Here is a 14993-nt window from a genome sequence, read left to right on the forward strand (position 1 = left end):
CTCAGGTGATCTGCCCGCCTTCGCCTCCCAGAGGGCTGGGATTACAGGCATGAGCCACCGCGTCTGGCCTTTAAAATGTTTTTTAATGCGAATACGCATAAATTTATTTTCTTCAAATAAAGCAGCACAAATTCTGGGACTAAAACTATGACTTCTCATGACTACTGAGACATTTTAGAGTGGTTGGACAAATGTTTACTTCTGTGAACACAGTCCCCGACCATCAGTTTCATAGCCTTGTTTACATTCACCATTTATATCTTATCAAGCTCCATATTTAATGGAACTTGATAAATCAAAGATTTTTTACTATTTATCACAATCTCTTCAAGTGTTATTGAAAGCCTTATTTAAAAAGTAGCTTTTTTATAACTGCAATATAGTTTGAAAAGTATCTATTTTTTAATCTATTTACTTTTCAATGTCAAATATGCAAGTGTGTGATAGGTAAAAAAAAATTCTATGAAATAATTTCTCGATTTGTTAAACTAATAAAAATTGAGCACTTATGTGACACTTTCCTAGTGTTCGGAATTGGTGGGTTCTTGGTCTCGCAGACTTCAAGAAGAAAGCCGCAGACCCTCGCAGTCAGTGTTACAGTTCTTAAAGATGGTATGTCTGGAGTTTGTTCCTTCAGATGTTCAGAGGTGTCCGGAGTTTCTTCCTTCTGGGCGGTTCGTGGTCTCGCTGACTTCAGGAGTGAAGCCGCAGACCTTCGCTATGAGTGTTACAGCTCATAAAGGTGGTGGGTCTGGAGTTCTTCATTCCTTCCAGTGCGTTAGTGGTCTCGCTGGCCTCAGGAGTGAAGCTGCAGACCGCTGCAGTGAGTGTTACAGCTCTTAAAGGCAGAGCAGACCCAAAGAGTGAGCGGTAGTAAAATTCATTGTGAAGGGCAAAAAAACATAGCTTCCACACTGCGGAAAAAGACCCAAACAAGCTGGCACTGCAAGCTGGGGCGGGTGGGGGTGGGGCCCTGCATTTATTCCCTTATCTGGTCCCACCCACATCCTACTGATTGGTCCATTTTGACAAAGAGCTGATTAGTGCCTTTACAATCCTTTAGCTAGATACAAAAGTTCTCTAAGTCCCCTAACTGATTAACTAGACACAGAGCGCTGATTCGTGCATTTACAAACCTTGAGCTAGACACAGAGTGCTGATTGGTGCGTTTACAAACCTTTAGCTAGACAGAAAAGTTCTCCAAGTCCCCACCGGATCCGGAAGCCCAGCCGGCTTCACTTCGCAATGGGACTGGTGGAGGGACTTTGCTGCATCTAGCTTGGGCACTCCAGCAGCTCAGAGGAAGCTCGTCCCCCATCAGCCCAGCAGGCGCCCTGTAAGCCCAGGCCGCGCCAAGTGCGGGGCCCACCAAGCCCACGCCCACCCGGAATCCGCTCCGTCCGCAGCCCCGGCTCCCGCCCGCTCCTCTCCCTTCACACCTGGCGGCGAGCAGAGGGAGCCTGCTCTGGCCTGGGCCAGCCCCGGAGAGGGGTCCTTATAGCGCAGCGGCGGGCGGAAGGGCTCATCCAGCGGCCAAAGCGGACGCCAAGGCCGAGGGGGCGCCGAGAGGGGGCGAGGGCTGCTAGCACGTTGTCACTTCTCACTAGTAACCTTGGGAGCATGGTTAAATAAGATACAGTCATTGCCTTACAGAAACAAACAGATCAAAAGAGGGGTTGAAAGTGAAAACAAAAATTGCAATTCATTTTTATAATGCAATGTGTAAGGATAAAAGAATGGAGGAAGGAGCTCAATTTTCTCAAAGACATTATGAAAATCTTTTGAGAGGTAAAATTCTCTTGAACTCTGAGAATAATTACTATATTGTAGGGAAGATATTCTAAACAAAATGACAGACATATTGATAAAGGTAGTTTAACAAGCTATTTAAATTTAAATAATATATTCCAATGAAGTTAAATGACAATTTCCAATTAAATTACAATAAACTTTAGTGGTTTTGACTGGGAGTGAGATTTCCCACTAGAAGACATTTGGCAATATTTGCAAATATTGTTGATTTTATGATGATAAGGTGATGTGAACAAACATTATTGCTATCTAGAAGGTAGATGTTAAGCTGCAAAATAATCTAATCTTCACAAGACGGCCCTCACAAAAAAATTTACCCTGTCAGAATGTTAATAGTGCCAATTTTGAGAAAGCCTATGTGAACAATTGCTATTTAATATTGTGTGATTAATAATTGTTTTATTGATTTTAATCAGCTCAAGCTGGAGGAGAGTGCTGTTCAAGTCTTCTGTAATATTGCTCTTTTCTTCTTTATTTGCTCTCAATTATTAAGACTGATATTAAAATTCCAAGTTAAATTATGTTTTTTTCTTATCTGTCAGTTTTGATGTCAGGTATTCTGGAGCATTTGTCATTAGTACATAAATTTATTTTTTATGCTTACAGTTTTGTGTGTGTGTGTGTGTTTGTTTTTTGAGATGAAGTTTTGCTCTTGTTGCCCAGACTGGAAAACAATGGCGTGGTCTTAGCTCACTGCAACCTCTGCCTCTCAGTTTCAAGTGATTCTCCTGCCTCAGCCTCCCAAGTAGCTGGGATTACAGGCACGTGCCACCACGCCCAGCTAATTTTTGTAGTTTTAGTAGAGATGAGGTTTCGCCATGTTTGCCATGCTGGTCTCAAACTCCTGAACTCAGGTGTTCCAACCTGCCTCAGACTCCCAAAGTGCTAGAATTCCAGATGTAAGCCACTGTGCCCGGCCCGTTCTGGCTTTTTTAGTTGCCAGAATTCTTTTCTCCTTCTTTTTTCATCTTTGTGGCCTGATGTTCCTTTAATCTTTGAAGTTACTGCCCTTTGGACTTTTGTTTTCTTTTTAATAATCTTTGATGCCCTGGGATGTTTGATTTTCTTATGAGTTCAGCCAGCTGGCTCTGACTCTGGAAGATGAGCTCAGCTCATCACTCCTAGGCTGTGTGCTCTAATTGTGAGGGTTTGTATTGTGCCACTGACTTTGTTCTCTGACTCCTTTAGGTTAGAAACCTGCTGTGCTGAAGGGGTCAAGGTGTTCCCCAGTCCACTGGCCCCAAAACTGTGATGAGGGGTGTCAGCCAAAGCACTTTGTAAAGGTGGGGGTTTGTGATCCATGCTCACATGTATGTACCAGCAGCTGCAGGGTCATGGTGTGGTGCCCATGCATTGGAAGGGTAGTGATGGATTCACCAGCATCTACGCACACATTTGTGTTGGTGGCATTGGTGGTGACAGTGGTTTAGTGCAGGTTGGGGAGATGGTTCCAGTGTCTGTACACACACTTGCACTGGCTACAGTAGTGATAACATGGCTGGCTGCCAGTGCCTCAGTGGGGGCAGCATGCCAGCAGGGGTGGATAGGACAGTGGGGTATACTCATGCTGGCAGTAGGATGGTGGGGTACATGTGCACATATGCGCCATCAGAGGAGGGGAGCAAGATCAGCCCATATGCACATGCTAGTCAAGTTGTAGTGGGACTTCCATGGGGGCTGTGTGTGTTAGCAAAGCAGCAGGCGATGGTTGTGTATGGGCTGCTCATGTCGGCGGGGTCCAGTCTGCTAGACCTCTTCATTAGTTATGTGTGGCCTGCCTGCAGAGCAGCTATGATGAGGGCCCCCAGAAAGCACCCTGATTGGGTATTGGAGGCTGTGCTGCAAGTGGGGACAGCCAGGCGGGAGCCCCAGGAAAGGCTGGGAGACAGGGTGGCACTCAGATAAGGCTGTCCCCATTACACAGATAAGATCTCCCTGTTTTGTCCAGGTCCATAAGTCCCCTAAAGGCTAAAGCCTCCTAGAGGAGCTTGGTGATCCTTGGGGAATGGGTATCCCTGGCCATGCTCCACTGAAGCTCTTGCTGCATGAAACCCTCTGTGCTCTGTAAAATCCGGAGTCCTGCCCCCATTAGTTTTCTAGGCAGCAATTCCTGCCTGTTCAAGTATCCATGGGGGATCATTGGTTCTACTGCCACTAGGATTCTGGAGACCCATGGATAAAGCAGGTTGTTCTGTCTATTCAACTCACCCATTCAACCAGGAGTCAGTGGGGTCCAGGAGCGGGTCCTAGTCCTCAGCAGTCCTGTGTAGGGTTCTCAGCTTTCTACCTTAGCCCAGTGTCTGCACCTTCCCATTGTCCACTTTCAATCCCTTCTCTCTGAAGATATGTTCAGAGTGTGCCAGTCTTCCCAATGTCTCAGGAACTGGGAAACATTCTTTCTGGCTGTGTCCACTCAACCATCTTGGCTCCCCCTCTATATTGATATCTTAAATACATTGTTTACCTTTTTGCTACCAAAAAGTTGACTATTATGTGTCTGTGAGAATCTTTTTGTGTTTATCAAATTTAAGTTTGGTTTAGTCTCCTACATCTGCATATCACTGATATTTCTCTAATTACAGAAGTTTTTGAAATATTTTTATCCTTTTTTTCTTAACTTTTGCTGCTACTCTGACTCTATTAATAAACATAATAGTGGTACTACAAGTGTCCAAGGATTTCTTGATTTTTTGGTGACCTTTTCTACTATTTTATTTATAATGGATAATGTCTATTTACCTCTTAAGTTGGTTGATTCTTAATTCTGCCGTCTCAATCTTCTGTTGCATCTAACAAGTAAATTTTTCATTTCAGTTATTGTTTTTTAACTCCAGATTTTCAGGGAAAAAAATGTTTTGATTTTCTCCTTTGGTAAGTGATTCATTTTCTACAGTACTCTTTTCTGAAAATTCTAACTTGTAGAACTGTGAGGAAACAAATTTTTGTTCTTTATTATAAGTTATCCACTCTTAGGTATTCTGTTATAGAAGCCTAAATGGACTAAAACAAATGCTCAGGCAGCTTACAGTTCTGCTGAAGACTTCCCTTTCTCCTTTTGCAGAGCCTCAAGTCAGGCATGGTTTGAGCCTCTGGGTTTGACAGCTGAATATCTGTTCTTTTAAGAAGCTCTACCAATTGCATATTATACACTGAACCATGAGGAAAATTTTTCTTAATATATTACTTCCATACTCAACTCTAAAATCTATTTTCAATAGATTTAATTTCTTTATTGATATTCACTTTTTGTGGATTTATTTTCTCAAGTACTATAAACATGTTTCTGATTCTTTGAAATACTAGTTACGGTTTCTTTGAAATATGAGTCTGCTAAATCCAACATCTGTGTCCAGTCATAGGCAGTGCTTATAGACTACCTATCATATGCAAGTATAGATCATTATTTCCTCTTTCTGTGTTTCATGACTCATAGATTTGCATTGAGAACTGGAAATTTTGTAATATATTTTAGCACCTCTAAAATTTTATTTTATTTTTTCCCTCTATGATTTCTCTGTTGCTGTGTGTGTTTTTGTTTCTTTGTTATAAAATACCTTATTTAGAATTAATATGCAGAATTTGGCCACTAATTTCTCTGCTCAGTATTTCCTTTGCATTATTAACTTTTAGGTCGACTTTCTAAGAGTTACCTCTTTGTCTTCCAGGTTAGTGGTCAAAGTTGTTCTAAAATTTTGATTTCATAAGGCCTGCACCCTCTGCTTGCTGACCTGTGCCTGGTTTGGGGAGCATATTAATCTGTATTAGTGTTCAAGTATACCCCAGCATTTACTTTCTTCTGAGTACTCTAAAGTCTCCATTATGTGCATATAGATTTTCAGACAGCTGGTGATGTGTAGGATATTGGAATTTTTATCAAATCCCTCAGTTGGCATCTCCTTTCCAGGAACTTTAAATTTCTGGCTACCCCTCCCCTTCTGCTACTTACCTCAGCTATGACCATAACCTGAGGTTAAAAGAGTTGCATTCACTACCATGCATGGATTTTCTACCATTTACTCCAAATCTAATTACCCCCTACCCCCGGCCTTTAAGATGGAAGTTGCTGGTTTTTATGGATAGGCTTGCCTTGAACAAAAAATAAACAAGGTAAAATTATCAGACATGTATCATAGTTATATAATTATACATAATATAATGCAGGTACATAATGCAAAAAGAAACACAAATGTAAGTTACAATATTGATACATCACAAATAAAAAGTGACAAATACAGCAATGAAATTATAACACAACAAACATGCATGGTAAATACACACACACACAAATTTTACGTGTTCACAGGAACACAATAATATAGGACATATATATTAATAAAACAGAGTTTATGTCAAGACAGAAAAGAAAAATTTGGTTGAGGGTTAAACAGAACAAATGAAATGGTGCAATATGTAATTAAGAAAAAAATCTAAATTTATAAACAGATATGATGGTAAGTCACATTAAATAAAAATTAAAATTTATTAATACTAACACATTTACTGTGTTATAAATACTATTTTTATTTTTATAGGTACATAGTAGGGGTAATTATATCCATTTGGTATTTGAAGAATAAAAAAATAAAATTTTTTCCCTGATGAAATAAAAAGGAACAACATAAATGAATAAAAAAGCAACACCTCTCCTTTATGCATTATTTTATTCCATGTAAAATTCTTAAATAAAGTAATAGGACAATGTTGAAAACCATCTCCACTCTGTCACCTTTTTGAGGAAACCACTGTGGATGGGCCTGCCTTGTATATACAATGTTTTTTTCTGTGAGCCTGCACTATAGATGCAATATTTTAATCAAGAGTTCTCTGTGGTACAAATGCAAATTTAAGCAAGTGTAAAAAATAGGTAACAAACAAACAAATAAATTTTTTAAAAATCTCTTGGCCTACTATTAGGCCTTAGAAACTGAAGTCTTCACTAGTGACACATCACAAACTGCATGGTTTCTGACTCAGCCATAAAGTCGGACATACACAGTCCATTTCCCCATCTTCATAATTTTACAAATAGATTTGTTCTCACTGCAGCTCTTAGCAACCTCAGCATAAGATTTTTTTTTTCCTTTCATCTTTACACTGAAAGAAAGGAAGCACTTTATGCCTTCTCTTTGACATGTCTGAATTGCCAGCATCATGACTATTGCAGTATCAGACATCATTAAGTAAAATAAGGGTTATCTAACACAGTTACTGCTATACTGTGACAGTCCTCTGATAACCAAGATGGCTACTAAGTGGAACAGACAGGGAAGGTATACACTGTGGATAATTGGACAAAAAAATGATTCATGTCCTAGGTAAGATAAAGTGAAAAAGTGTGAGAATTTATTATGCTATATTGAATGACATGTAATTTACAAGGTATGAGTTGTTTGTTTCTGGAAATTCTCTTTAACATTTGTGGAACACAGTTGAATGCAGGTAACTGAAACCATAAAAAGCAAAAAATAGGTATAAAAGGGACGACTGTATATGATGTTCAGGACTGAACAGGCCCTGAGGCACAAGTAAGTTACATGAAGTAGCAGCCCGATGCACATGGTCCCCACTCCTCTTACACTATCTTCTGTCTCCCAGTCTCCACCCATGTCCTTAGAGTTTCTTATAGTCAGTTGACAAAGAAAGAGAAGACTGCAGTCCCGTTTAAAGATAGTTCTGCATCATATGCAGGCACCATCCCGAAAGTGGGCAACTGTAGCACTACAGGCCTTTTCTGGGACATTCCTGATGGACAGAAGTAAAGGGAAATACTCTCTCTGGGCACGACTTTGGGCGGTGCACCTGCTCATGCACTTTGCTTAGAAGGTCATCATGAGAGACCAGACATGTGATAATCATGATTATATATGGATTCAGGGGCTGTGGCAAGTGGTGTGGCTAGACAGTAAAAAAACGTGGAGAGGACATGATTGAAAAATAATGACAAAGAAATTTAGGGAAGAAGTATGACTAGAACTCTCTGAATGAGCAAAAAATGCAAAGATATTGGTGTCCCAGGGGAATGCTCACCAAAAGGTGACCTCAGCAGAGGAGGACTATAATGTTCCGGTCAATAGTATGACACATTCTGTGGATGCTAGTCAGCCTCTTTCCTCAGGCACCCTGTCATCACCCAGTGGGCTCACAAACAAAGTGGATATGGTGGCAGGGATGTAGGTTACGTGTGATCTCACAGAAACATGGACTTCGGCTCATGAGGGTCAACCTGGCCATAGTCACTGCTGAGTGTCCAATCTGCCAACAGCGGAGAATTACACAGAGCGACTAATACGACACCATTACCCAGTGGGAGCAGCCAGCTCCCTGGCAGGAGTTTGGTTACATTGGACTGTTTCCAACATTTAAGAGCAGAATTTTGTTCTTACTGCAATGTATACTTACTCTGGATACAGATTATCCCTCTCTGCAAGCAATTCTGCCAAAACTACCTTCCAAGTTATAGAATGCCTTATGCAGAGTCATGATATTCCACATGGCATTACATATAATCAAGAAACCCACTTCACAGGTAAAGAAGTGCAGCAAAGAGCCCATGATCATGGAATTCACTAGTCTGTCTTACCATGCTGCCCATCATCCTAAAGAAACTGGCTTTGAAATTTTAATTACAATCCAGCTACATGGCAATAACTTGAATAGCTGGGGAAAGGTTCCCAAGAAAGCTATATATACTTTGAATTAGTCTCCAGTATATTGCGCTGTTTTTTGCCGTAGACTGGATCTAGGAGCCTAGGAATGAAGAGACGGAATTGTGAGTGACACCACTATTAACCCTAGTGACCCACTGTCAAAATTTGTTTCCTGCTTCATTGACTTTAAGCTTTACTGACCTACAGGTTTTAGTCACAGAGGAATGAATGCTTCCATCTAAAGACATAGCAATAATTCTATTGAATTGGAAGTTAAGACTCTTACCCAGCCATTTTGAGCTCCTCATGCAACTGAATCAATAGACAAAACAGGAAGTTATCATACTTGATCCTGACTTTCCAGGGTAAATTGGGCTATTACTTCACAGTACAAGGAAGAATAAGCCAGGAATATGGGACATTCCTTAGGACATCTCTTATTAATAAGAAAAACTGTAATAATAAAAGGAACACTGTAATAGCCTGAACTAGCCAGAACTACTAATGGCTTAAACTCTTCAGGAATAAAGGTTTGGGCCACTTCACAAGGGAAAAAAAAAAAAGCTATGGCCAGCTAAGGTACTTGCTAAAGACAAAGGGAATACAGTATGGAAAGAAGAAGAAGACAGTTACAAATACCAGCTATAATCATGTGGTCAGTTCAGAAATGAGGGCTGTAATTGTAATGATAATTCCATCCTAATTTTATTGTAAATAAGTGTGTGTATTTATTAAGTAAAGATGCTTTATTCCATCTTTATTACCTTATATAAATAAGATATATGGACTTCACATCAGTATTTAAATATTGTTAGTTTTACATTGTAGAATTTTACTCTGAGAAAACCAGGAGACGTTCAATATCACTCAAAGAATATATTTCCTGTTTGGAATAAGGGATTAGTGAGTTTTTACTTATATGCAAGATAGTTGTGTCATCTAAAGCACAACTATGACCTTGTTATTGTCTATGTTTACAGAGACCAAGTATGGTTTAAGTACATGTTTATGTTTGCCAAGTCAACAAGGGGTGGAGTAATGATGGTTAAGGTGTTGACTTAACTAGGCTATATGATGCCCAGATAGCTGGCAAACATTATTTCTGGGTGTGCTGTGAGGATGCTTCTGGAAGAGACTAGAATTGGTAGACAGAGTAATGATCATCCTCACCAATATAGGTGGGTATCAGTGCCATCAATCGAGGCCTTGAATAGAACAAAAAGACAGAGGAAGGGCGAGTTCACTCCCTGCTTAAGCTAGGACATCCTTCACTTCCTGCATCAGACATTGACGTCCCAGATTCTAGAGCCTTCTGATTCAGACTATGACCTACACTGTTGGCTCCCCTGGCTCCCAATATTTCAAGTTTGAACTGAATCTATACCACCAGCTTTCTTGGAGCTTGCAGATAAAAAAAAAGTCACAGGAATCCTCAGCCTACATAATTGCATAAAACAATTCATAATAAATATCTATCTATCCATCCATCCATCCATCCATCCATCGCTCATCTAACTATATCCTCTTGGCTCTGTTTTTCTGGAGAACTCTGATACACTAATGAATAAAAATTGTCTTCTACAACTAGTGGACAGCCTCGAAACATTTTGTTACGCTCTCAAATGCTTTAGGAATTATCAACAAATTGCCTGCCATCTCCTCAGGGAGAGTCTCAAAAGATTAAAAAATGCATAAATTGTTCTCACTGTGCCATGTGAGAGACACATGGAGGAGTCAAGACAGAGGCTTCATTACAGGTAACAAACCAAAAAAAAAAAAGGTAAGAATGTTTCTTTTGGTGCCATGTTACAGATATCAACAATGCTTCAGTGACATTGGAAAACTACCACTTTAATTTGATGACATAACCATAGTAAAGTGTGACAATTTCTGATTCATTTCTCCAGGATTTCTGTTATCCAATAATGCCTAAGCAGAAATAACAGTGCTCCATTTTTCATATAATTTTTAACTGTTTTACATGGTTTCACAGGCTGAATGCTCATAAGCATCTTTGAAAGATTATATTTTTTCTAAAGTATATATTTTACATAAAATATTTCTAATTGAGGCCAAAACGTGGAGAAAATAAAGCACAATGACAAGGAGATAAATATATTTTTAATGAAAGAATGGAGAAACTGCAACTATTTAGTTAGTCATATTCATGTCCTTCCAAATACTTGTTATTTAGATGCTCTAGGCTCTTAGACTCCTTAACAATAATTTAACAGTGGATAATTATTTAAATAAATGTGTAGATATGATTCTTTTCTCACTTCTTCATGAGACAAAAAGGGAGTTTTCTACCTTACATTCGGATGTGAAAAGCATTATTAAAAATTATGAGACTTTTTGGGTAATCATAGGCACAGAAAAAAACATTTAAAAATATAAGAAAATAAAATTAGGAGACTATTACGTACCGAGTTTTAGGGAAAAATACAATTTTCAGAAAGTACTTCAATTTCCACCAAGAGTTGACCAAAGCAGATATTATTTTCTCAAATATTGTAGCTTTAAAAATGCCATTGATATTCAACAAAGACAGCAAAATATGAAAAAGCAATCTGGGTTTTCCACAGAATTCCAAAGATGGTGAGAGGAAGCTCATTTAGATTTCCTTACCTAACAAGAAAACAGGTACTTATCAATGATATTATTTTTTTGCCTTTCTAAATTGCCAAACTGTACAAAACAAGCAAACAAAATACAGGATTTATGTTGCTTATCATCGTATTTACTAAAGATATTTAACTTTTCTATCTACTGCCACACATTACCATATATCTAATATGAGAAAGGTGTGTTCATTGAGTCAGGGTAGGATAGGAGGAGGTCATAATTTTATTAAGAAAATTAAGTTCAAATAATATGTAATCTTCATATTCAATGTAACACAATTGCATGTCTTTATTTTTTCATAGCTCACTCTGAGATTGCTGTCACTATAATTTTCATTGTAAACACTATTTTCTTTCTTTTTTTTTCAAAAAGCATTGGGGCTTAGAATTTTTTTAACCAATAATAATTATCTTAGGTTATCATGCCCTCCATATCCATCTGTGGGTTATTGGGGGATATTTAGATATATGTTTATTCAATTATACATGTTTATTTGCATTATGTGTTATACCTTATTTCCTAGTTTCTGTGGCTTGCATGTCCAGAAAATTTTTAACAGCCAGAAATCCACATATATCTCATGTTTGGTGTATTTATTTTGTCTCTATGTTACTGTGTAACAAAGTGACTTTTAATCATTTCTTTAATCTATAGTATCCTTTTATCCAAAAAGGAGCTTTTACTAATCTTCGTTATACAAACCAATATGAAGGACCACATTTTCTCCCAATTTGTTCAGATTTCCTCAAACTCCCCTAAGATTTTGTACGATAAAACTAAACTTAACCTTCACATTCAAGTTAGCATTTCTCAATTATATTGAGGTTAAACTGTGGGAAGATTAATGTTTTAATAAAATTTATATAAACAATCTAAAATGTTATTAAATTCGTTGTGAAAAACAGATAAGTAATCCAAAACAATAGCATACCGATTAACCAAGTTTAGTCATGAATATGAATTGGGGGAGGGGAGAAGAACTGCCCTAAGTTGCAAGCATTACATCCTACTTGACCTGTAACTCCCCTAGGCATCATTATGGTCCTAACAAAGATGTTAATTCACAGTCAGAATAATGTACGTGTACATGTGTAAAAAAACCTCTTTCAAGTAAGGCACTGTCACAATAACAACAAGAAGAAAACTCACAATGTACTTGGTATTTTAGAACTGCTTCTAGGCAGCAAAGACATATTGAATCACTTAATCTTCAGTCATCCTTCCCCAACAATTCCACAATGACATGTTGGTTCTGGATATAAGAACAAACAGTTTTAGGTAACTTACACTATTTGCCTAACATAGCCTTTCAAATATGACATGAATTAAGATACAGTGTAGAATATATCTATATCCATATACTTCCTGATATTTTTTGCTTTGTAAATACAAATAATTGCCACTGTCATCTGTTATGCTGCTCTTACTCATATGCCTAAATATCTGTCAACTCTATTAAAGTCTTGGCTGTACCACCCGAAGAGATACGGGTATTCACAGGATGATGTTTTGAAGCAGGTGGTTTTATGCATTTTTGGAATCTGACAAATTTTTTGCATAACTAAAATTGTATTATGTCATAATAGTAATCTATAAATATGACCAAACTCTAAAAACATAGTACAATAATTGTAAATATATCAGGTATCCACAGTATTAACAATATTTTTAACTTTAAAAATTTTCTTTATATATCTATACATACATGAATATCTGTATCTTTCTCTCTCATAGATTATGGGTGAACAGAACCATATCTATCCATTATCTATCTATCTACCTACCTACGATCTATGATCTATCATCTATCCATGTATCTCATCGGAGTTTCTCAACCTTAGCACTATTGATATTTGGGGTTGGGTATTGCGATAGGCTGAGTATTGATTCTAGTAGAATGTTTAGCAGCTTACTGGCTTCTAACCTTTAGATGCAACAGTGGCCCACCTCCAAATTGTGATTAATAAAATGTCTCTAGACATGGGAAAATGTTTTCGGGTGAGTAAAATCAAAACCAACTGAAAACTGATCTGTCTTATCCGTTTCTTGAATTATATTTAAACATGTTTTTATTTGTGAGAGGTACCTTTGTTTTCAAATGTCACAAATTGTGAAATTTAGATGTATCTTATGTTAGCTTTGCATACTAAAAATGTTCTCAGGTGATGATAGAGGAAATCTATTGACTATGCTGATGTCTCTGTCAGAATAGGTTTTTTGATGAACCTGGATGGAACAACCCAATCTAACAACGGTGAATGAATTCATTCTTATGGGAATCACAAATATCGCTGAGCTGCAGGCACCATTATTTGCATTGTTCCTCATGATCTATGTGATCTCAGTGATGGGCAATTTGGGTATGATCGTCCTCACTAAGTTGGACTCCAGGCTGCAAACCCCTATGTACTTTTTTCTCAGACATCTAGCTCTCGTGGATCTTGGTTATTCAACAACTGTAGGACCCAAAATGTTAGTAAATTTTGTTGTGGATAAGAATACAATTTCTTATTATTTTTGTGCAACACAGCTAGCTTGCTTTCTTGTGTTCATTGGTAGTGAACTTTTTATTCTCTCAGCGATGTCCTACGACCGCTATGTGGCCATCTGTAACCCTCTGCTATACACAGTAATCATGTCACAAAAGGTATGTCAGGTGCTGGTGGCAATCCCTTATCTCTACTGCACATTCATTTCTCTTCTAGTCACCATAAAGATTTTTACTTTATCCTTCTGTGGCTGCAATGTCATTAGACATTTCTATTGTGACAGTCTCCCCTTATTACCTTTGCTCTGCTCAAATACACATGAAATTGAATTGATAATTCTGATCTTCGCAGCTATCGATTTGATTTCATCTCTTCTGATAGTTCTTGTATCTTACCTGCTCATCCTTGTAGCCATTCTCAGGATGAATTCTGCTGGCAGACAAAAGGCTTTTTCTACCTGTGGAGCCCACCTGACAGTGGTCATAGTGTTCTACGGGACTTTGCTTTTCATGTACGTGCAGCCCAAGTCCAGTCATTCCTTTGACACTGATAAAGTGGCTTCCATATTTTACACCTTGGTTATTCCCATGTTGAATCCTTTGATCTATAGTTTAAGAAACAAAGATGTAAAATATGCCCTATGGAGGACATGGAATAATGTTTTTCTTTAAAGTTTGTACAATATGATTCCTATAAATTAGGTTATGGGCATCAATTTTTGCTCTGTATACTTCCAGAAGATGTAACTAGCATAACTGATTCAACATATATTTACATATGTTTAATACATGATAGGCTTTTCTAATTGCTATACATAAAACAGTAGAAATATTTGCCTTCTTTGATCGATAAATGAATTGAATTTATAATAAGTCCATTTTATTCAACAGTAGAATATGCATGATGGATACAAAGAAAAAGGAGACAAGGAAAGCTAGTATGCTAGGTAGGAGTAGGAAACAGTGGTCATTAGAGAAGGGAATGACAAGGATTCTAATGTTTCTATCCGCTTTGGAGTAATATTTGCAGAGTGTGTGTTTCTGTTTGTGTGTTTTCGTGTATATAAGCACTTTCCTTCTGTTTTAGCCTTCATACATTTGTTTGTATATTTTGACATTGCATTTAATACTGGTTGTTTACATGATATGTGATGATTTTAAGTCTTACAACTATGCTCAAATAATTACTATTCCAAATAGTAGGATTCCACCGTTTCCTTATCAATGCCTTTATTTGCACATATAAGTCTGTTAACTGAACATACTTTGTAGCTCAATAACTGGTAAATTCTGATTAGCAGCTGATTTTCAGTTAGCCTATTCTCTTTACATAAGTAGATATTATCAATTATGCTAAAGGTCAGAAGACTTCCATAGAAAGTCTCAGGTTTAGTCTTTTTCTCTAGTTGTTCTTGCTTAAT

At 37.8% G+C, this 14993-nt stretch overlaps 1 protein-coding gene across 1 annotated transcript; it reads left to right on the plus strand.

Annotated features, from left to right (window-relative positions):
• Window positions 1-6362: 6362 nt before the first annotated feature.
• Window positions 6363-14608, plus strand: LOC101002886 (olfactory receptor 8K3). Its single transcript, XM_021925762.2, has one exon. The coding sequence runs from the start codon at window positions 13315-13317 to the stop codon at window positions 14242-14244; it is 930 nt and encodes a 309-aa protein (XP_021781454.2). The 5' UTR covers window positions 6363-13314; the 3' UTR covers window positions 14245-14608.
• Window positions 14609-14993: the final 385 nt, after the last annotated feature.

The sequence above is a fragment of the Papio anubis genome, chromosome 12 (genome assembly GCF_008728515.1).
Source record: "Papio anubis isolate 15944 chromosome 12, Panubis1.0, whole genome shotgun sequence".
NCBI classification, from domain to species: Eukaryota; Metazoa; Chordata; class Mammalia; order Primates; family Cercopithecidae; genus Papio; species Papio anubis.